The 21,560-nt window shown below is 44.4% G+C and overlaps 2 protein-coding genes across 5 annotated transcripts in view; one reads left to right on the forward strand and one right to left on the reverse strand.

Moving 5' to 3' along the window:
* Window positions 1-6,117, reverse strand: part of LOC124595478 (protein phtf) — a 191,902-nt gene extending 185,785 nt beyond the window's left edge. For all 3 annotated transcript variants that reach the window (XR_006978211.1, XR_006978210.1, XM_047134237.1), the window contains exon 1: window positions 5,519-6,117. Coding sequence is in view for 1 of the 3 variants with exons in the window: in XM_047134237.1 (XP_046990193.1) it covers window positions 5,519-5,544 (26 nt within the window). In the remaining 2 variants the exon portion in view is untranslated. The remainder of the gene's footprint in view (window positions 1-5,518) is intronic.
* The window catches only part of LOC124595479 (cleavage stimulation factor subunit 2 tau variant), an 88,716-nt gene continuing 73,234 nt past the window's right edge, over window positions 6,079-21,560 (forward strand). The window contains exons 1-2 of one of the 2 annotated variants that reach the window (XM_047134238.1): window positions 6,079-6,368; window positions 6,452-6,530. In XM_047134238.1, the coding sequence (XP_046990194.1) occupies window positions 6,323-6,368; window positions 6,452-6,530 (125 nt within the window). In that variant the 5' untranslated portion in view covers window positions 6,079-6,322. The remainder of the gene's footprint in view (window positions 6,369-6,451; window positions 6,531-21,560) is intronic. The other variant, XM_047134239.1, reaches the window with a different exon arrangement.

Below are 21,560 nucleotides of genomic sequence, written 5' to 3' on the forward strand. Positions count from 1 at the left end.
GGCTGGACTGAGTACTTTCTCGTAGGGAGGACGCAGCATGTTATCTCGGATGGAGCATCATCGACAGACGTAGGAGTCACTTCAGGTGTATCCCATGGAAGTGTGCTGGGTCTCTTGCTATTCATTTTGTATGTTAATACCATTCAAGACAATATTAATATTAACCTCAGGCTTTTCACAGGTGGTGCAGTTATCTACAATGAAATACAGTCTGATCAAAGTTAGGCTTCGATATTATTTCAAAGTGGCATATAGATCGGCAGCTTGCTTATGCCAGTATTACGCTATCAAATTTCTTTGTCCAATATCTTTGTCAAGGAAATTTGATGGTGTAATAGGCAAACTTTGTCAAATGTCATCAAATATTCGATCAAATCTAGGGCCTTGCTGTAGATTTGATCAAAGAAGTCACTTGTCCTCTGTTCACTACAATGTTACCACGTGGAGCACTAGCATCGCTGCAGTGTTCTGTCAACTATAGTGTTTTTATAAACATTGCCAGTAAATACAATTGGTGTGTACCAACAACTACAAAATTATTAGAGATGTATGAAGCTGATGAAGCAGTTTACAATGTGAGGCACCCTGAATACAAAAACTGATAAAGAAGATTGGAGACCTGACCTAACCTAACCCAACTCTCTCTTGTAGCAAAGAATCTGAGTGTTCCAGTGAGCCTGTCTTCTGAAGATATAGCAGTGCTTAAGTGAGTATTGTGCTTTGTGATATGAGGATACACTTCACTGATCACATACAGAAATGTAGGCCTATGCTCATCCATTCTTAAGTAATTGATGTACGACTTTACATCCTCCACTATAAGCTCAGGTAACAAGTTTTGTTGAATGCTTTTATCGTGTCATTGTAAAACCCACGGCTTCACCAGGCACGTTTCCTTTTTTTCCCCCGCTTCTCTTCTGCATGTGCACACAGTGCAATTGTGGTACTTGCAACTGCTGCAGTTGATAACAAGTTGTTGTTGTCAGCCGTCTTGAACTTTGATGAAAAATATGATGACAGTATAATACCCCTTTTTAGCACCACGTCAAAGATCTTTGTTAAATATATTTGACGAATATTTGATCACATCTTTGATCAAATCTTTGACAAAGAAATTTGATGGTGTAATACTGGCCTTAAGTGCTCACATAACGACAAGACATAATACCCTATGAACAGAACACCAGTGAGTCACAACTGGAATCTGTAAATCTAACAAATACCTGGGTGTGACACTTAGTAGGGACATGAACTGGAACAATCACACAGGCTCAGCTGTGGATAAAGCAGTTGGCAGATTTTGGTTTGTTTGCAGACTACTATGGAAATGCAATCATCCTACACAGAAGATTACTAAAAATCACTTGGGCAACCCATTCTAGAATACTACTCAAGTATGTGGAACCCATACCAAATAGCACAAAAAGTGGATTATTGAACATAGAGAACTGCAGCATAGATGGCCACAGCTTTTTTTGACGTGAAAGTGTCACGGAGATGTCAAATGAACTAGACTGAAAAGTCTACAAACAAAGTTCTAGGACTGAATTTAAATGATGACTCTAGAACTATACAACAACCCCCTACATATCGTCCCCATAGGGATCATGAGGACACGATTAAGTTAATTACAGCACACAAAAGAGGCATTTGAACAATCATTCTACCCACACCACATGCGTGAATGGCTGAGGAAAAAGTCGTAATAACTGGTCGGTGGGCTGTACCCTTTGCCACGTACTTCACAGTGGTTTGCAGCAGATTACATCTGACATTCAATACATGAAGACGAGCACATGCAAAGAATGCAACGAAAAAGTACAGCACAGGTAAATGTTTTCTCCATCACATAAAAAGTCTTTTTAGACACCCTAACAAGTAAGATATAGAGCTTAAACAGTGGAGTGTAATTAAAATGAAATTTTCCCATATTTTTCGCTGTTCTTTTACACAGGGCAGTATAAAACAGCAACCAGTCAGTCTAATTTCAGTTTTATTTATTGAAAAGATTTCAATTATCAATTATTAAATAAAATGATTATTCAAAGTAAAGAATTGCAATTCATGCAGTCCAATGAGTATTACGCTTTTATGCAGTTAAACTGTGTGACAGCAATCTTTGTATCTATACAATAAGGAAACACTGGAACTCCAGAGACAAGTATGAATACCGTAGAGAGAAATTTATAAAAACCAGAAGCAACAAAACACCTTACTAATGTTGGAAGGGTGAAAATGAAATTACTATCAGCAACAAACCAAACAAACAGCAACAGCAGCTTTTCATACATAGCTGCTTTTCTGTTATGGAAGAGTTTTGGCTACTTGGTTGGGTCATTAGCTATGCAAATGAAACTGATGTGATTAATAAAATGAACAAGTTTCAAACAATATTTACCAGAACACACAACAAAACCAGATAGCAAGACAGGGAAGGATACGAAGCTAAAATTTCGTATAGTAATTGACACCCCTGTAACAACATAAGGACGGGAATCCTGGAAACCTATTAAGAATGGCAAACAATCATCTGAAATGAAAATTAATATACAATGTAAAAAAAAAGAAAAAAAAAAAAAAAAAACAGAGCACGGGTGTATAAAAAGGAAACAACACACAACATACTGGAAACTGTAATCAATTATAAACTAATAGGAGAGGAAGATAAAATGGTTGACAAAGAAACAGATGGCTTAAATAAGGGTGGGACAGACAGATAGCCTGCTCTGTAGTTACAGTCTCTTTGAGCATGTACGGAGTGCAATCAATGTCATTTATTGACAACTATGAAGCTAATGTTAATGATAGTTAACAGTCAATATGTCATACAAGTGCAGTTCACAATAAACTACTCGTTTGCTACAGCAAATTTTGGTTTTATTTCACATCTCTGAACCTGATTAGTCATGGAGGAAGAACATGTAGGCATGTGGTGATCTTTTCATGTCATGTAAAATATACAGTATCCACAATGTGGCAAATGGAAACCATATTTGGGAAATAAAGTTAAGCCTTGATTAAGATAAAACAAAAATCACTTACACAGCAGGGGAAAAGATGAAAACAGCTTAATAAATAGATGGAATGTCCAGACAGACAGGAAAATATTTATGGTTGTCAAAAGTAATAGAAAAGAAAATGCTGAGTATCTTAGTAGATAACATCAATGGATGGAAAGGGCTCGCAGTGATTCTACAGCCTCGTTAAAAAAAGCCAACAGAGGTTCATCTCACATTTAAGCAAAGTCAAAGTCTTTTTGACAAACAAAAGCTGAACAACATCAAAATGTGCATGAGCAATGTAAGTGGCATTAAAGGAGTTCAAATGCAAAATGAAAACAGAAGTGAGAGACAGAGAACCTAATTGATAAATTTGGTCTCCCAGAATTGTTCCGTTGTGGGCGACTGTAATAAGGTTCCTCCTTTCGATCAGTGTAGAAACACCAAAATGGCACATGTAGAGATCAGTGATCAAGGAATAGAAAAAGCACCTAAAATTGCTTCATTGTGGAAACACATCTGGACCTGATGAGATAAACATATGAAGCAACACAGAATATACAAAAGAACTTGCTCCCTTTGTAGCAGCTGTTTACTATAGATTGCCATTTCAATGAAGGCCACCTAGCAACTGGGGGGGCAAAAAAAAAAAAAAACCCACAGGTCATTCCATTTTTCAGGTAGGCTTGTCAGACAGATACACACAGCTATAGGCCTATAACACTGATATCAACCTGTTCAAGTTTAATTTCCACACATTAAAACCTTTTTGGAGAACTAATATCTCCTCTGTAACAGAGATTTCGCGAAACTCAGATGACTACCTGAGCAATGTAGACAGTGGTACCCACATTGGTGCAGTTTTCCTTGGCTTTGGGAGCCATTCATTCCAGTTCTACACTGTCGGTTTAGTGAACAAAATATGAGTTTATCAAGTATACAACAAAATTTAGGTCTGGATTCAGAACTTCCTAGTGGATGGAACTCAGTATATCATTGTTAACATAATGAAATCGAGAGACATAAAAAAAAAAATTTGGGAGTACCCCAACAGTGTGTTAAAGGGCAGCTACTGTTTACAATATACATAAATAATGTCAGAATCTCTGACACTGTTCATAAACAACTCTTATTTTCTACTGAAATTAGCAATGCTGGAAGACTGTAGATAAATTCAAGAAGACCTGCTGAGGAGTGACAAATGGCACAGGAACTGGTGGTTGATCGATAACATAAATAAATACATTATATTTCATATGGATATGTGAAAGGTCTGTTTTTGTTCTATTTCACTAATGTTAAAAAATCACCGGAAACAATAAAAATAGGAAAATACCCATGACTAACTATCTGGAGCAATATAAAGGGCAATGACTACATTAAATTAGTTGTCAGATAACCAGATGCCAGGATAACATTCACTGGAAGAACCTGCAAAGAGCGTTGAAGTGGTTTCCAGAACACTCATACAACCAGTTTTTAAGTATTGCTAGTACGTCTGGGGCCTTTATCAAGCTTAAATAGTAATAAAGAGGATCCAACACACCCCAAGAGGGCCATTTCACTTGCTGACTGGAACGTTCATTAACATATATGTTTTTCTTTGAAAATATTGTGTATTCTTGGAAACTCTTCTCATTATAACCCTATTGGAATGAACAATACATCTAATATAATCTATCAGCAGCGAAGGGAGGACATGATAGTCGTACCTCAAGTACCCTCTGCCACACATCAAAAGATGGCTTTGGAGTACACAAGCAGATGAAAAGGAAATAAAGCAGACTTACAGATAGAGATAAAAGTACCAATTAACCAAAACATTAGCAACATGAGTTTAATGACTAACAAAAGAAGGATTTTCTTTAAGTTAACACAAACTCTTCTGAAGTAGACCCAGAGTGACAAATTATGTAGATGTGGAAAAAAGGCAGGAATGGGTCAGAAAATAGGTGGAAGAAGATATTTTAAGTGCAGTGTAATTGAGTAGGTCTACGATGAGCTTCTCAGTAACGGTCTACACTACAAATTAGGAACACTGTTGTAGATGATTGGACTAGACGTTGAATTATACTTAGATACATACTCAATTTTTCGGGTAAAATTAATTAAATTACGGTTAAAAATTGTATGGTGAAGTATGGCAAGTAACAATAATAAGGGCGTCACAGGAAATACATAAATATAAATGCCAAGACTGTGCAGAAAACATTGAAATAATGCAGGCCAATATGAAAAAAGCAAATATGTTACAAATTTTCTTGAAAAGAGAGGACATCAACTAGCTGACTAAGGATTATGTAAGTTCTACGTAATTACTTTCTTCTATTACTTGCGACAGGTAAATGCTCTCGCTGCACAGTCAATCGAACATATTACACAGTTTGCATTTATTTCCGAATTGCATAAAACATAACGTATACGTGCCTCCATGAAATTATAAACCTAGATTACATTCCCGCTTAAAAGCGTCTGCTAAGGTACATCCAAGTAACAACAGGTCACTGACATTAACTTACCATGACATTACTTCCTGCATTCCCATGTTTTGTACGCTGACGAAAAAAACTCAGCATGTATTTCACTTGATTACAGGTGAAATAATTTATTCAAAAAATCTTTCAACTCTTCCAATACAAATATAACAGCTCTAAAAGGAGCATATGTAAATAATTACTGCTTCTTTAGGGTGAACAAAATTGAATAAATTTAGCATAACCTTGGACCACGGCCAAACATTACACAAAAATTTCAGCACAAAGCATTAGTCTCCTGCGTGTGGAATAACATGCCACTGCTTGCTTTTGTATTAAATTAATTATCTTTTAAATGATTCAATGTTTTGCCTTCTTTTTTCATGTTCCCTTTGTAACTCATGCTCGTGGACGCGGACGACCTGCCGTCCGTCAATATCATGTTATGTCGACGACACACATTATATCGCATCTGCTGAAGTTCGTGCTCACAGTTTTATTGTATCATATGATTCCCTGTTTCTTTAGGTCGGGAACGCTTCACAACGGATTTTTCATTCAAAATATGTTGTGCGCCCTAGTATTTACATCATTTCCCTGTAGATATAAATTCTATTAGGAGTTCTCTGTACTAGTACTAGACTAGACAATGCTTTGATTAATCGATTTCCACTCTACCATTCTGCCAAAGATTTTCTTTATAAATATTTGTTTTCAAATTTGCTGCTGTGATCTTTGAAAACACATAGCTGTGAACGTAAGCGGCCGAAGCCAGGAAAGCTGTAAACAACCGTTGTTTTGTTATTGTTAGACAAGGAGTGTACGAGGAGATTCTGTTTGCGGTGAAAGATGACGGACCAAAGCTTAATGGACAAGTCTCTTCGTTCTGTTTTCGGTATGTAGTGATATAGAATAGTATTCAAAGGTATTTTTCAAAAATATGTACGAAATCACCAAATTATCTTTTCCTCTTTTTAGTGGGAAATATACCTTATGAAGTAACTGAGGAGAAATTGAAGGATATATTCAGTGAAGTTGGCCCAGTGCTTTCATTCAAGTAAGTTGTTTCGAAGAAATTCCTATTCATATAATAGACACGGCCACTGCCAATTTCACAAAAGCCTTTGTATTTCATGACTTTCGTAACAGTGTTTTTAATGTTTGAGTTTTGCTTATGCTGGCGTCGTTTTAAAACTGACAAAAATACTATAGTGGTCGTATTGACACATACACGCCCTCTTATAACATACCCGACTGCAGTTAGGGCAAGACCCACGCCTCAATACATTTCAGCTAAGTAACAATATTAGTTTGCATAATCATTGAGATGAAAAATTATGATTGAGAAGAAACTTGATTCCTTACTCACCATTAATAATCTTTAAATGGCTGGATACATTTGAAGAAACCCATGATAGAACGTCAGTCGAGCACACGCACTAGGATACGATAAATATATAGTTACAAACTTACATTAGTTACATGAGCTTATGTTTCACAGTTCATCCACATAATTGTTTGGTGAGTGGTTACCTGCAATGAATGTGTTCAGTAGGTCCTACATGTATAAATACTTAGTTCTGTGGTAATACATTAATATATGCATTCATTGATATTTTTCCTTTTATTTCTTAATCTTACCTCTTATTTGGCTTGAAATGCAGAGAGTGGTACTATACGGAGAAAAATGAAACCATTCCATTACTCTGACACTCGACTCTTTTGGTTTACTGGCATATGCTTCAAGCAGGCCCAAATGAGACTACAAGGACATTGTTAAGTCCAGAAATTTGGGAATACAACTGTGGGATGTAATGGTCAGTTGACACTTGGGCAATGTTGTTTTGGATAAGCAACTTATGACTCTTTTGACCTCTGTGTTTATTGCAAGAGTGGGGAACTGGTGTTCAATAAGTTCTTTTTTTTTTTTTTTTTTTTTTTTGTTTTTTTTTTTTTTTTTTTTTTTTTTTTTTTTTTTTTTTTTTTTTTTTTTTTAAGTGTTGGTTTCATTTGGGATTCCAATACACCACGTTATTCTCAACTATTTTGACTACAGTATCCTGTTTTTCAGCTTCATATCAATTCAGTGCAGCGGCATTACACCACCTTACTGAGGGTAGCACAGTACACTTAGGAGTTGATCATTGCACCATGTAGGAGGACATCAAACAGAATTGTGGTATCATGTATCAGTACCACCCCACAGCGTATCGAGGTTGGTTGGTAATGGAATGGTAAGTTTACATCTGATGCCAATAGTGGCCATGCGAGATCTGGCAGACCCAGTGGTGACTATCCACTGAATAGGACGCTGGTGACAGCCACTCAGACCACTTGCAGCCACTACACTATGACACCTCTATACGTGCTTCATCGTTGTTGACACTGAGATAGCTGGTCTGGATTATTTGTAGTGGGTCTTCATACATTTGGAGAAATAAAAGTAAGTCTTCTGTTTGTTGTTTTAACTTTTTCTATAATCATTTGTGTTCCTGTCTAGCTTTCCTTGATGACAGTTGCCACACAACTATTTAGCCCATCTCTCCTTACAGTTGCATACAAAGTAGTACTCAAGAAGAATAACGCGTTCAGTCCTAGAAAACCGTTGCCATGACTTTACTAGCTGAAGGTTCTACTTTGAACGTTTTCTTCAGAGTTCTGGTGGTATGGTGCCACTCCATGGATTACGATTTCTTTCCTCGTTTGAAGTGATGAATCCATGTTTAATCACTTGTAATGAAGATTTTCAGTAACACCCAAGCAGTTCTGCGCAGATGGTCCTTTGTTACCATTTATTGTTTTCTGTTAGGTGGCAAGGAATCAAGCAGGCACACTCGCTTGAATACCCAAACTGATTGATGAGTGTACCAGCACTACCACCAGAGATGTCCATCCAGTTGAGCAGTGAGGTGTCTGATTGCGATCCATCAATCATCTCGAATGAGTGTATCTGCACATACCCACATTGCAGGTGTCAAGGCTGTGAGCGACTGGCTGGCACGTGGGAGATCAGGCAGGTTTGCATGACCTTGTTGCGATGATTCCAGACACCTCATCCGTCTACTCACCGTTCTTTTGTTCACTGTCGGATCTCCAGAGACTTTCTGCAAGCAGCTTTGGCTATGTGTGCTTTTTCGCCAAATCAAACTCGGTGATAGCTCTCTGCTTGGAATGCACTTCTGTTGCAGATGCCATTTTGGAGGCTACATATAGGGCTGCCACCTATTGGAACTTCATGAAGCTCTAGTTTCTGAAGTGAGAAGATTCCACGATGTCTCACAACAAATTCTGTATTTTTCGAAAAAAACGATTAAGTAAAACGTGTTGCATTGCTTATTGAACACCCCTCATACAAATCTTTTCAACATATGAAATTCATTACATCCATTGTGGTAGAGCTCAAGAAAATAAGACACAGCACAGTTGTAAATTCTGGCCATGTAGGAAAGTGTAGCTCATCCATGAAAAAGACTATGTAGAAAACAATTGTGCAATCCATTCTTGAGTACTGCTCAAATGTTTGGAGTGCAAGTATGAAGATGACTGCATGATAAATTCTGTGCGAGAGCATGTGGACAATACTTTGGGGTTCCACCAGTGTGCTCTCTCTGTCCCACACTACTTGCTTTGGCTGTTCTCTCCCCTGGAAACAGGGGAGTATACTCAACATAATGACACCATTCTGCTTGTGACACTCTTGAAAAGTTCATAGATTCAGAAAACTGTAGCTACCACTAATTGTCTCTTCTTATGCAGCCACCGTGTCGTGTGCCCCTCCCCCTTTCCCTTCCACAAGGAGGCCACGGTCCTTTCGTGAATTTGTGTGTGCCACTCACAGTTCCCTGAGCTATTGTAGCCCATTCTTCCTCCCTGGTCTTCATTTCCTTCCCTGTGCCCCTCACTTCCCATCTCACCCCTTCCACTGTGTACCTTTCTCACCACCCTGCGGGCCGGGGTGCTAGAATACGCCCGAGGTATTCCTGACTGTCGCAAGAGGTGACAAGGAGTTTCACACCTTTTGACCTTTATGTAATGGTTTCCTGTAGCGTCTGACTTCCATTTTTAAAAACTTTCCCGAAAAGCGAGCCAACTAAGGAAGGGCGCCTTACGTGTTGCATCGTGTCCATCATGCGCTGAGAGCTATCGCATCCATCGTCGACTTGGATCTGCACTTCTGCTCATTCTCCAACTGTTGGGTGAGGTCACCCTCCTTGGTGCAATGTCACCCTCCTTGGTGCATTTTCTACGCTGACAGTGGTAAAGGACTAGTTCGCTTGGTAGCACCTGGTATCCAGCATGGGAGCCAGTCCATTATGGTGGGGCCGCCATGTACCTTGTTGGTTGTAGCTCCTTGAGCACACAGGGAACGCTCTGCTGATGCCTGCACCGTTAACTCCCCCACGAACGCCGAGGAGTAGATGCCCGTCACCCTGGGGCATCGAGACTCCCAGCAATGGCCATCCTGCCAGGTGGCCTTTGCTGCGGCTGGGTGGCATCAGGGTGGATGACACGCGATGAAACGTAGTACATCATCTCTTGCTGGTAGTCAAACACCAGCAGTCTCTAAGTGTTCACGGGCTCAATTCAATGCACAGAAGTACAACCCCAAATTGTTCACCTCCCTGGCCATACCATAGGAGGAACGTCAGGCTAATGATGGCAGCGGCTCTTATTCACCCTGGTACCTTGTATATTAAAGAGCTGATGGAGAATCTTTTATGACGATGAAGCCTCAGTTTTTTGTGGAACATTTAGAGGACAAGTTTGGGGAGGTGGAGGGCTTTTCCAAAATGAGATCTGGTTCAGTCTTGATCGAAACAGCACCCTCTGCCCAGTCATGGGCATTACTCGCTTGTGACAACCTGGGGGATGTTTCTGTAACCATCAGGCCACAAAAGAGCTTAAATATGGTCCAGGATATCATATTTCACAGGGACCTTCTTTTGCAGTCTGACGATGAGCTGCGCACCAATTTAGAACAGCAAGGTGTATATTTCGTTCGGCGTGTCCATCGGGTTCCAAGGGATAATCAGGTTGCCACCGGTGCCTTCATGATACATTACCCGAGAAGGTCAAGGTGATGGTCTACCACTGTGATGTAAAACCCTATATCCATCCCCCAATGCGGTGCTTTAAACGCTTGGAAGTACGGCCGGCCCACGCGTCTGACGCATAAAAGGTTACTGGGTAATGCGTAATTCACACCCCCGGGTTGACAGGTAGGGTTTGCATGTACCTCCTGGTACAGGCCACGACCAGGGAGGGATAATTGCCTGAGCTGTAACCTTCCCACGTTGCCCATTGGTCCCTCCATCAGGTGTTAAGGAGGTGTGACCTGAGGTGTGAACAATCACCTAAGGTGGGTGTACCCTCTTGTGAAGGGGGCCCCAAGTTGGAAAGAGCGCGCCATCGGAGACGCTGGCAATCATGGGGGATTTCCTCACAACGAGTCAATGATCCTCTCCATCGACTTCGACATAACGTACACGTAATGAGGCTACTGATTCGGAGACCCTCCCCACTGCACCGTGGTTGCTTGTGGTATCACGTACTGAGGACAGTTGGTCCTCTGCCGTGGTCAATCCGTTTATTATTCACAAAGGTGCTGATGCCATTGCTGGCCCTGTGAAATCCTGCTCTCATTTATGGAATGGCACTTGGCTTTTGGAGATGGCTTCTAAATCTCATGCACAACAACTACTTGCTGCCTCGCTTCACAACAACTACTTGCTGCCTCGCTTCACAACAACTACTTGCTGCCTCGCTTCTCCACGGCTACCCTGTTTGAGTTGAGGCAAATAGAACTTTGAATTCTTCCCGTGGTGTCATTTACACCAGGCTGCTTGACAGTCTAACCGAGGCTGAAATATAATCTTACTTCTCTGATCAGGGTGTCATTGCCATCCATTGTGTAATGAAAAAGGTCGATTCCTCCTTGGTGCCCACTAGCACTCTTTTGCTCACCTTTGATAGGGTGGTGCTGCCGTCCAAGATTAAAGGAGGCTGTGAAATTATCACAGTCCGGCAGTTCATTCCAAATCCGATGCGCTGCTGTTCAGTCACACTAGAACGTCTTATCAACACACAGCCAAATGCATAACCTTTGGCAGGGACGCACACTAGGGCAAATGTCCACCTCCTCCTCCCCGCTGTATCAACTGCAATGGCAGCCATGCCGCCTCCTGTGGTTGTCCCGTGTATCTAGATGAGCGGGCTGTTCAAGACATTTGGGTCAAGGATAAAGTGCATTACGCAGTAGGCCGCAAGTTACTGACTGGTCGCAAACCCTGTGTTCTCCTGTCTGGCACTTATAGTTCAGTTCTTGTTACCCCTCTCTCCATGAAGGACATGACTACGCAGACATGCGACCTCAAATTTGGCTCTGATGTTGTGAAGTCACCCAGTGTCAAGGTAGTATTGCCGTCTCCCCGTCCCACTGTGCAACAAACTATTAAACTCTCGCCTAAAGGGGCAAAGCTACCCACTACACAATCACAGGCAGGAAAGGACAGGAGTACTCCTGAGAAGACTTCGTCCATTCCTCCAGAGTCTTCCTCTAACCAAAAGGGCTCGAAGAAGTCCACTAAAGACAAATGGTCTTATCCTTCACCAACTCGAAGATCCTGCTCGACGGTGTCGCCACGTGGTCACTTAGCCGAGCTGGCCATCTGTTTTTCAGCGTTGGACTCCACCGACCGACCGCTCAAGCATGCTGATGCTTCTGTGGACCCCATGGAGCAGGATCCTCATGCTTCTGTGGCCTGTAGTAGCGACTCTCCACTGGCAGTCCCTCAGCGGCCACCGAGTTGACACCCCTACATCTCTTCCTCCTCCTGACTGTCCTCCAATGGAATGTCTGCGGCCTTTGGTCCCACAAAGAGGATTTAAGGCTGCTTTTAGCATTGCAGCATCCCCTTGTACTCTGCCTTCAGGAAATGAAGTTACACCCTCAAGACCGCTTTGAGTTTCCACCTTACTTACTGATTCGTTTTCATCTTCCTGCTGAGGTCAGCATCCCATCTCAATGGGGGCATCATGCTGCTTATACGGGATGACCTTCATATTCAACCCGTCTCCCTGAATATCCACCTTCAAGCTGTTGCTGTTCGCCTTTACCTTCCCCACCCGACTTTTTCTCTCTGTACCATTTATTAGATTAGATGGGTAGATCATCTAACTAATGTGGAGGTATTGAATAGGATTGGGGAGAAGAGAAGTTTGTGGCACAACTTGACTAGAAGGAGGGATCGGTTGATAGGACATGTTCTGACACATCAAGGGATCACCAATTTAGTGTTGGAGGGCAGTGTGGAGGGTAATAATCGTAGAGGGAGATCAAGAGATGAATACACTGAACAGATTCAGAAGGATGTAGGTTGCATTACGTACTGGGAGGTGAAGAAGCTTGCACAGGATAGAGTAGCATGGAGAGCTGCATCAAACCAGTCTCAGGACTGAAGACAACAACAACAACTACGTCTAGTGGCCATTAATGGTCTAGAAGCAGCTGTAGGGCAATCTGTCACACCTTCTCTGTATGCGGACGACTTCTGCATTTCTTACTGCTCTTCCAGCAAAGTTTAAGCCGAAGTGCTGGCAGCACCTCAGTGCCCTCCACTGCCTGAGCAACACCAACTGGGGGTCAGATCGCTCTACACTGCTGCAGCTCCACAGAGCCCTTGTTCAATCCCGCCTTGACTATGGGAGTGTGGTTTATGGTTCAGCGGCACCTTCAGCAATGCGTTTACTTGACCCAGTGTACCACTGTGGCATTCGCCGAGCGACAGGAGCTTTTAGGACTAGTCCAGTGACCAGCGTCCTGGTGGAGGCCAGAGTCCCTCCATTGCAGGTTAGGCATGCACAATTGCTCTCCATTTACATTGCGCACATTTGTAGTTCTCCTGCACATTCGAATTACTGCCTCCTTTTCCCGCCCATGGCGGTTCATCTCCCTCATCGGTGTCCTAGGTCAGGGCTTACAACTGCAGTTTGTGTGTGATCCCTTCTCTCTGACCTGGAGTCCTTGCTATTACCATCTATACTTGAGGTTCATTCACGAACACCTCCATGGTGTACAACTAGACAGCGGCTTTTCCTGGACCTTTCACATGGCCCTAAGGACTCAGTTATCCCTGCGACTCTCCACTGTCAGTTACTCTCGATTCTCGACGTGTACCGGGCCATGAAGTGGTTTACTCTGATGGTCACATTGGCTTTGCCTGTGTTCGTGGAGGACATATAGAACAGCACTCATTACCAGATGGCTGCAGTGTTTACACTGCAGAGCTGGCGGCCATATCTCATGCTCTTGAGCACATCCATTCATGTCCATTCGAGTCATTTCTCCTGTATACTGACTCCTTGAGCAGCCTACAAGCTATCGGCCAGTGCTACCCTCATCATCCTTTGGTAGTGACAGGACCCCAGGTCATGCCGGAATCTCAGGCAACTAACTTGCCGACACGTTGGCAAAACAGGCTACGCAGAAACCGCTTATGGAGATTGGCTTCTCTGAAACTGACCTGCATTCAGTATTACGCCGCAAGGTTTTATAGCTTTGGGTGACAGAATGGCATAACCTCAGTACACACAAGAAGCTGCATGGCATTAAGGAGACTATGAATGTGTGGAAGAACTCCGCGCATGCTTCTCGCAGGGACTCTGTAGTTCTCTGTCAGCTCCACATTGGCCATACGTGGCTGATGCATGGTTACCTCCTCCGTCACCAGGACCCACCTCGGTGCCGCTGTTGCTCATTGCCAGCACCCTACCTTCAGTGTTGGGCGACAATGCCGTTATAGCAGCTTTAGTTTTACATTTTATTCATGAGGCTGAGGTTTATCATTTGCTCTAAGTTTTAGCACATGTCCTTTGTCCCCATGTTTCCTCCACGCTAGCGCTTTCAGGGTGTAGGTTTTAATGTGTTGCAGAGTGGCTGGTTTTTCCTTTTTATCCTCGTGGTCAGCCAGCGACGGTAACCTGCTTTCTTGTTTTAACCTCTTCTACTTGTTTCGTGCATCTTTGTTGTTTTCTTGTCCCCTAATGTCCATTTAAGTGTTTGTTGCTCTTCAGTCGTTGTTGTAGTTTTTCCTTTCATTCTGTTTTGTGTTGTAAGCCTCATTGTCTTATTCTCACCCTTGTGGCATTGTTTCCTTCGGAATAAGGGACCGATGACCTCATAGTTTCCTCCCACTGGCATGCTGCTCTCGCTCCCTGGCCTGAGACGTACCCCCTTCTTTGGCAGGTACTAGTGATGGGGTCTCCTTCCCAGGACCGCACCCCCCTGGCATCTCTCAGGCTAGAGGCCTGCTACCGCAACTGAGCCACAGGCCACTCAGTCTGTGCACCCCAAGGTTGACTGCTCTCTTCAGTCACAGATCTTGCAGAAGCCTGCACTTCCTCCATACATTGCCCTGCTCGACCTGTGGAAGAGAAGAAGAAGAAATGTAAGTCCCAGGACAAGGCCCCTCCCTCGTGCCCTCAGAGGTGCTATCTCCCCCCTTGCAGACTGGGTCTGATTTGTTTTTTATAAATGTCTCCCCATCCTCATTGGTGACCAATGGTGACCCAGTGACGTGATTGACTCCATTCCTTTCGCCACCCAGTTGGATACCCGCTCTGTGCTTATTCAATGAAACAGTAGTAGGTGCTACCATCACTTCCCAGAGTTGCATTCTCTTATTTCCTTTTACTCAGCAGCTTGTATCATTCTGTTGGAATCTTACTTTACCAGTGTTCACTCACTGATCTTTTGTAGCTCCTGTCAGAGTCAAATCGTCGATATGACGGTTTCTGATCGTGTTTGCACATTGGTCCATACGGATGCTGTTAGTACAAGGATCCCCCTTCGTACCACATTGGAAGCAGTTGCTATCCAGGTCCACTTGGACAGTGGTCACAGGTCAAAATCTCTATCTCCCTCCTGACAGGCCACTTACACCCGGTGCCCTCCTTCAGCATCTCCTTCTTCCTCCTTGGGAATTTTAATGTCTGTTATCCTTTGTGGGGCATTGCTTTTTCATCTAATCCAGGGCTCCTAATCATTGACCAATTTCTTGCGGGCCATGACCTATGCCTTCTTAATGATGGTTTCTGCACTCATTTTAGTGCCACATGTGGCACTCTCTGATTTGATCTTTTGCTCACTTCCCCTCCCCTTCTCCTTTCCTTACACTGTTCACCACATGACCTATGTGGTAGTGACCACTTCCTGTTGATTCTCTTGTTCCCTTCCCACCTTCTGATGACCAAGTTACCCCACTGGGCTTTCCATCGTGCTGATAGTCCTCTGTATATCTCCCAGGTCATGCTTACATCTTCTTTGTCAGGTTGTATTAATGAAGTTGTTATTGATGTGTCTGATAAGATAATCCACTCTGCTGACATTGCTGTTCCCTGCTTGATGGGCCCAATTCGCCGTCGGCCAGTTCCATGGTAGAGCACGGCCATTGCCACCACCATCCATGATCCCATCGCGGTTTGCATCATCTTAAGAGGTACCTGTCCTCTGCCCATCTTCTTACCTTTAAACATCTTCATGCAATAGCCCATTACTTAATCAAGCAGAGCAAGCAGTTGTGGGCTACATTCTGGACCCTTCAAGGTTTTCAGCGACAGTCTGCCATTCCAGTCCATGCCTCTCAGGTGGCCAATGTACAGATCCATCCGTTCTCTGTCAACACCTAATGACCCATATTCAGTGACATTGGCATTAGCCTCCTATCCAGCCACCTTTCTCCTCCGGAAACAGCGAGCTGAAGCTTCCTGCTTATGTTTTACTCCTCGACAATTTGAATCCTACAATGAACCTTATAATGAATGGGTGCTTCTTCTGCCCCTTTCTTCTTTTCACGATTAAGTCCCTGCCCCTGATTCCATAGATAACCAACTGCTTCAACACCTCAGTCCTCCACAATGGCAATATCTCCTGCAGGTGTTTAACCGTATTTAGCTCCAAGGCATTTTCTCCTCTCAGTGGAGAGACAGTATTGAAGTGCCTGTCCTTAAGCCCAGCAAGGATCCATTGTCCCTTGGTAGTTAGCATCCAGTCGTCCTGACCAATGTTCTGCAAATTACTTGCACGGTTGGTGGCTCGTCAACTCAATTGGAGCTCTGATTCTTGGGACCTTTTATCTTCTTACCAATGCGGCTTTCAGCAGGGACAGTCTCTGATGGATCATCTGCTTTGATTGGAAATCACAGTTCGCCAGGCCTTTTCTCAGCGCTGCCATTTTGTCATGGTTTTCTTCAGTCTTCATAAGGCCTATGACACAGTGTGGCACCATTACATCCTCCTTACTGTCCATGAGTGGGGTATTTGGTACCCACTCCCGATTTTTATTTGCCAGTTCCTGTCCCACTGGTTGTTCAGAGTTTGGGTTGGCACCATTCTCAGCATTCCGCTGGCAGAGGAGAATGGTGCTCCACAGGGCTCCATATTAAGTGCCTTGCTTTTTCTCATTACAATTAATGGACTTATGGCCTCTGGCAGACGGTTGGTCACCCCTGTTCTGCATGCAGATGATTTCTGCATTTGGACTAGCTCCCACATGGTGGTCTCTGTGGAATGACAGCTACAGGCTGCCACGCTGTGTGCTTCCACATGGACATACTCACATGGTTAAGTTCTCTCCCTTAAGTCGATGGTGGTGTATTTTTGTCGCCGTAGTGTGGCCCATCTGGATCCAGAGTTCTTCCTCGATGGCCAGCACCTTAGCTTGGTTCCCCAGCTCCGTTTCTTGGATCTTCTTTTTGACGACAAGCTCAAGTTGTTGCCCCATATCCTTCATATGAAGATTTGCTGTTTTCATGAACTCAGTGTCCTTCGCTTCCTCGCCCGCACTTCATGGGTCATGCATCATTCGACCCTTCTCTGCCTTTACCGGACATTGGTTCTGTCTTTTCTGGACTACAGTTTTCACGTTTATGGATCAGCTGCCCCTTCCACACTGCTCTTCTTGGACCCAGTTCACCATCATGGCACCCGTTTAATTGATGGGATCTTTCACACTCGCCCTGTCGATAGACTTCTGGTGATGCTGGGATCCTTCCCCTTTCGGTTTGACCGTCCCAGCTTGTGCTTTCCTATGCCATTACATCCCCTTTCCCACTGCTCACCCCCTCCTGTTCTACTCTTTTTGTGACTTCGGGCTGTTATCAACCCGCTACCTGCCCTTGGGTGGGTTTATTGACGGGCACCGCTCATATCTCTCTGCAATGATTTCCATCTGCCCTCCTTGCTCTCTTCCCCACATTTTCTCCTGACTCCTGAACCCAATGCGCTGCTAACAGTGTCATCGTTTCAACCACACTAGAACATCTTGTCAACACACAACAAAATGTGTAACCAGTGGTATAGATGCACACGAGGGCGATTGTCCGCCTCCTTCTCCACATTGTATCAACTCCAATGGTGGCCATGCTGCCTCCTCTCGGGATTATCCCACGTGTCTTGATGAGTGTGCTGTCCAAGAGATCAGGGTGAAGGAAAAAGTGCCTTACCCAGTCGCTCACAAATTACTGGCTAGTCACAAACCATGTGTTCACCCACCTGGCGCCTGTAGTTCGGTTATTGTTACCCATCGCTCCATGAAGTCCACCAAAGGCAAACGATCTGCTCCTTTCCCTTCTTGAAGATCCTCTTTGACGGTGTCGCCCCATGGTTCCTTAGCCCAGCCGGCCTCCATATTGCTGGATGCACCACCAACTGCTTTTCAGCAATGGACTCCACAGACCAACCACACAAGCAAGCCGATGCTTCTGTGGACCCCATGGAACAGGATCCTCCTGCTTCTGTGCCCTGTAGTGCTGACTCTACACCAGCTGTCACTCGGCAGCCGCCGTTTTGACACCCCTACATCTCTTCCTCCTCATAACTGTCCTCCAATGGAACGTATGTGGCCTTCGGTCCCACAGAGAGAATTTACAGCTGCTTTTAGCATCGCAGCATCCACTTGTACTCTGCCTTCAGGAAACGAAATTGCACCCTCATGACCACTTTGAGCTTTCACATTTCTTACCGATTCATTTTGATATTCCCCATGAGGTCGGCATTCCATCTCATGGAGATGTCATGGTTCTCATACGCGATGACATTCATAGTCAACCCAACTCCCTGACCCAACTTCAAGCTGTTTCAGTTTTGCCTTTTCGTTCCTCACCTGACTTTTTCCCTCTGTACCACTTACGTCCCTCCGTCTTTCGATGTCACCAGGGGAGACTTCTTTCAGCTTACTGTGCAGCTACCTCCTCCATTTTGCTACTTGGTTACTTTAATGCGCATCGTCCCCTTTGGGGTTCTCCCAGGACCTGTCAGAGAGGTGCCCTCTTGGCTGACCTTCGTAACCAACTGGACATCTTCTGCCTTAACACTGGAGCACCCACTTTCCTTTCCAACTCCTCGTACACCTATTCCCATTTGGACCTATCCTTTTGCACTGCCCAGCCTACCCATCGTCTTGAGTGGACTGTCATTTCTGACGCCTACTCGAGGGACCATTTCCTGCTGACTCTTACCCCATCCTCGTGCACGCCCAAATGGCAGCATACAAAGGCTGACTGGCAGCTTTACTCCTCTCTGGATTCCTCTGAAGAACAAGATTTCCCCAGTTTTGACGACTAGGTGGAATATCTCACAAACGTCACCCTTGATGCTGCAGAACATTCCATTCCTCGCTCTTCCTCTTTACCACATCGTGTCCCAGTCCCTTAGTGGACTGAGGCATGCCGCAATGCATTTCGTGCGTGGAGATGTGCGCTGCGCATTTTTAACCATCATCCTATGATGGCAAACTGCGTACGTTATAAACAGATGAGTGCAAAGTGTCTTCGCTTTCTTTGGGATAGCAAATGAGCTAGCTGGATTTCATTCACTAGTTATTTTAACAGTTCCACCCCTTCCTCTCTTGTGTGGGCCAACCTCTGACAGCTCTCTGGAACCAAGATCCATTCCCCAATTTCTGGACTGTCAGTAGCACACGATGTTATCGTGGCCCCTGTTGCTATCTCCAACACCTTTGGCCTCCATTTTGCGGAAGTTTAGAGCTGCTATCACCCTGCTTTCCTCCATCAGATATGAGTGGAGGAAGTTCGAGTGATGCCCTTCTCTTATCTGAATTGTGAGCACTACAATGCCGCCTTTACTATGAGGGAGCTAGATCATGCTCTCAGTTCATCCCAATCCTCCGCCCCAGGGCCAGACGCCATCCATGTTCAGATGTTGGAGCACCTTTTTCTTGTGGGCAAGTACTTTCTGCTTAACATGTACAATCACGTCTGGACAGAGTTCACATTTCCCGTATGCTGGCGTGAAGCCATAGTCATAACCATACCTAAGCCCAGTAAGTACAAAAACCTACCTTCTAGCTACTGCCGCATCTCTCTTACCAGCTGTGTTTGCAAGGTGATGGAACGTAGGATTCATGCCCGGCTGGTATGCTAGCTTTAGTGCACAGTGTGGATTTCGAGCGCGGTGTTCTACAGTTGACTATCTCGTTACTTTGTCCACCCATCTCATGAATGCTTTTCTACAGCAATCCCAGACTGTGGCTGTGTTTTTCGAGTTGGAGAAGGCCTACGACACCTGCTGGAGGACTGGTATCCTCCGTACTCTTTACATGTGGGGCTTTCATGGTCACCTGCCCTGTTTCCTTCAGGCATTTTTAAAAGATTGAGTTTGCAAGGTGTGTGTGTGTGTGTGTGTGTGTGTGTGTGTGTGTGTGTGTGTGGGCTCTGCCATGTCGGACAGCTTTATCCAGGAAAATGGTGTGTCTCAGGATTCCGTCCTGAGTGTCATCCTCTTTGCTATCCCTTTAACCCTATAATGGCATGTCTCCCACCGGGCATATCCAGCTCCCTTATTGTTGACTTTTTGCCATCTATTGCAGTTCTCCATGGACCTGTCTCACTCAGCAGCATCTTCAGCGATGTCTTTACTCCCGAAGCATCGACAGTTGCTTTTGCTTTTCTACTGACAAAACTGTCTGTATGAATTTCTGGCGACGCAAGTGGTTTCTCCCACCGTCTTCACATCTTGGGCCTGGTGCCCTTCCGTTAGTGCGTTGACACTACGAAATTCCTGGGGCTCAAGCTCGATAGGAAACTCTCTTGGTCCTCCCATGTGTCTTGCCTGGCAGCCCGCTGTACACATTTCCTTAATGTCCTTCATGTCCCCAGTGGTACTTCTTGGGGTGCCGGTAGAAGCACCCTCCTCTGTTTGTAACAGTCCCTTAGCCATTCGAAACTCAACTATGGTGCTTTGTTTATGCGTCTGTATACACCATCTCAACACTATCCACCATCAAGGCATCCGTTGTTTGGCCACAAGCCCCTTTTGCACTAGCCCAGTTGAGATTCAGTGTGCTGAAGCTGCTGAACTACCACTGTTTTAGCGCAGTGGCTTTCTACTTAGCGGGTATGCATGCAGTTTGTCTGCCGTGTGTGGCCACCCATCCTGTGCCTCCTCCTTTGATGATTCTTTTGATCGTCAGTATGGGGTGCGTCCCTCTTCTCTGTTATCTCCTCGAATCCACAACCATTGTGCCAATCTTGGTGATGCTACTTGTTCGATTGCCGTCTAGCTTGGGGGGAGGAGGGGGGGGGGGGGGTTCAGCCACCTACATCCCATTCTCTGTGACCTCTTCAGCCTTTGCGGCCTTATGTAAAATACCTTTTCGTTCAGTCATGAACTGCGCAGTCAAGGAGACTCCCACCATATGGTGTTCCTCCCTCTGCCTCTCCCATCAGGAATCTACCATCCTCTGCCGTCTTTGTATCAACCGTACTAGGTTGACCCATGGTTTTTTACTACACAAAAAGCCCCACCCCGTAAGTTGTAGTCTTCCCCCCCCCCCCCCCCCCCCCCCCCCTCTTGCTTGGTGATCCATATTTTGCTTGACTGCCCCCACCTTTTGGTCCTTTGCACTAAATAGACCCTCCCATCCTCCTTGTCCCAGGTGTTATCAGATGACCCTTATAGGATTGTCTGTCCTTGGTTTTCTTTATGAAAGCGGTTTGCCCACTCAGGTTTAAGTTGTTGAATTTTCCTTTGGAATTTGAGTCCCTCAGTTATCGTTTACATTGGCTATGG

Source organism: Schistocerca americana, chromosome 2 (genome assembly GCF_021461395.2).
Source record: "Schistocerca americana isolate TAMUIC-IGC-003095 chromosome 2, iqSchAmer2.1, whole genome shotgun sequence".
NCBI lineage: Eukaryota > Metazoa > Arthropoda > Insecta > Orthoptera > Acrididae > Schistocerca > Schistocerca americana.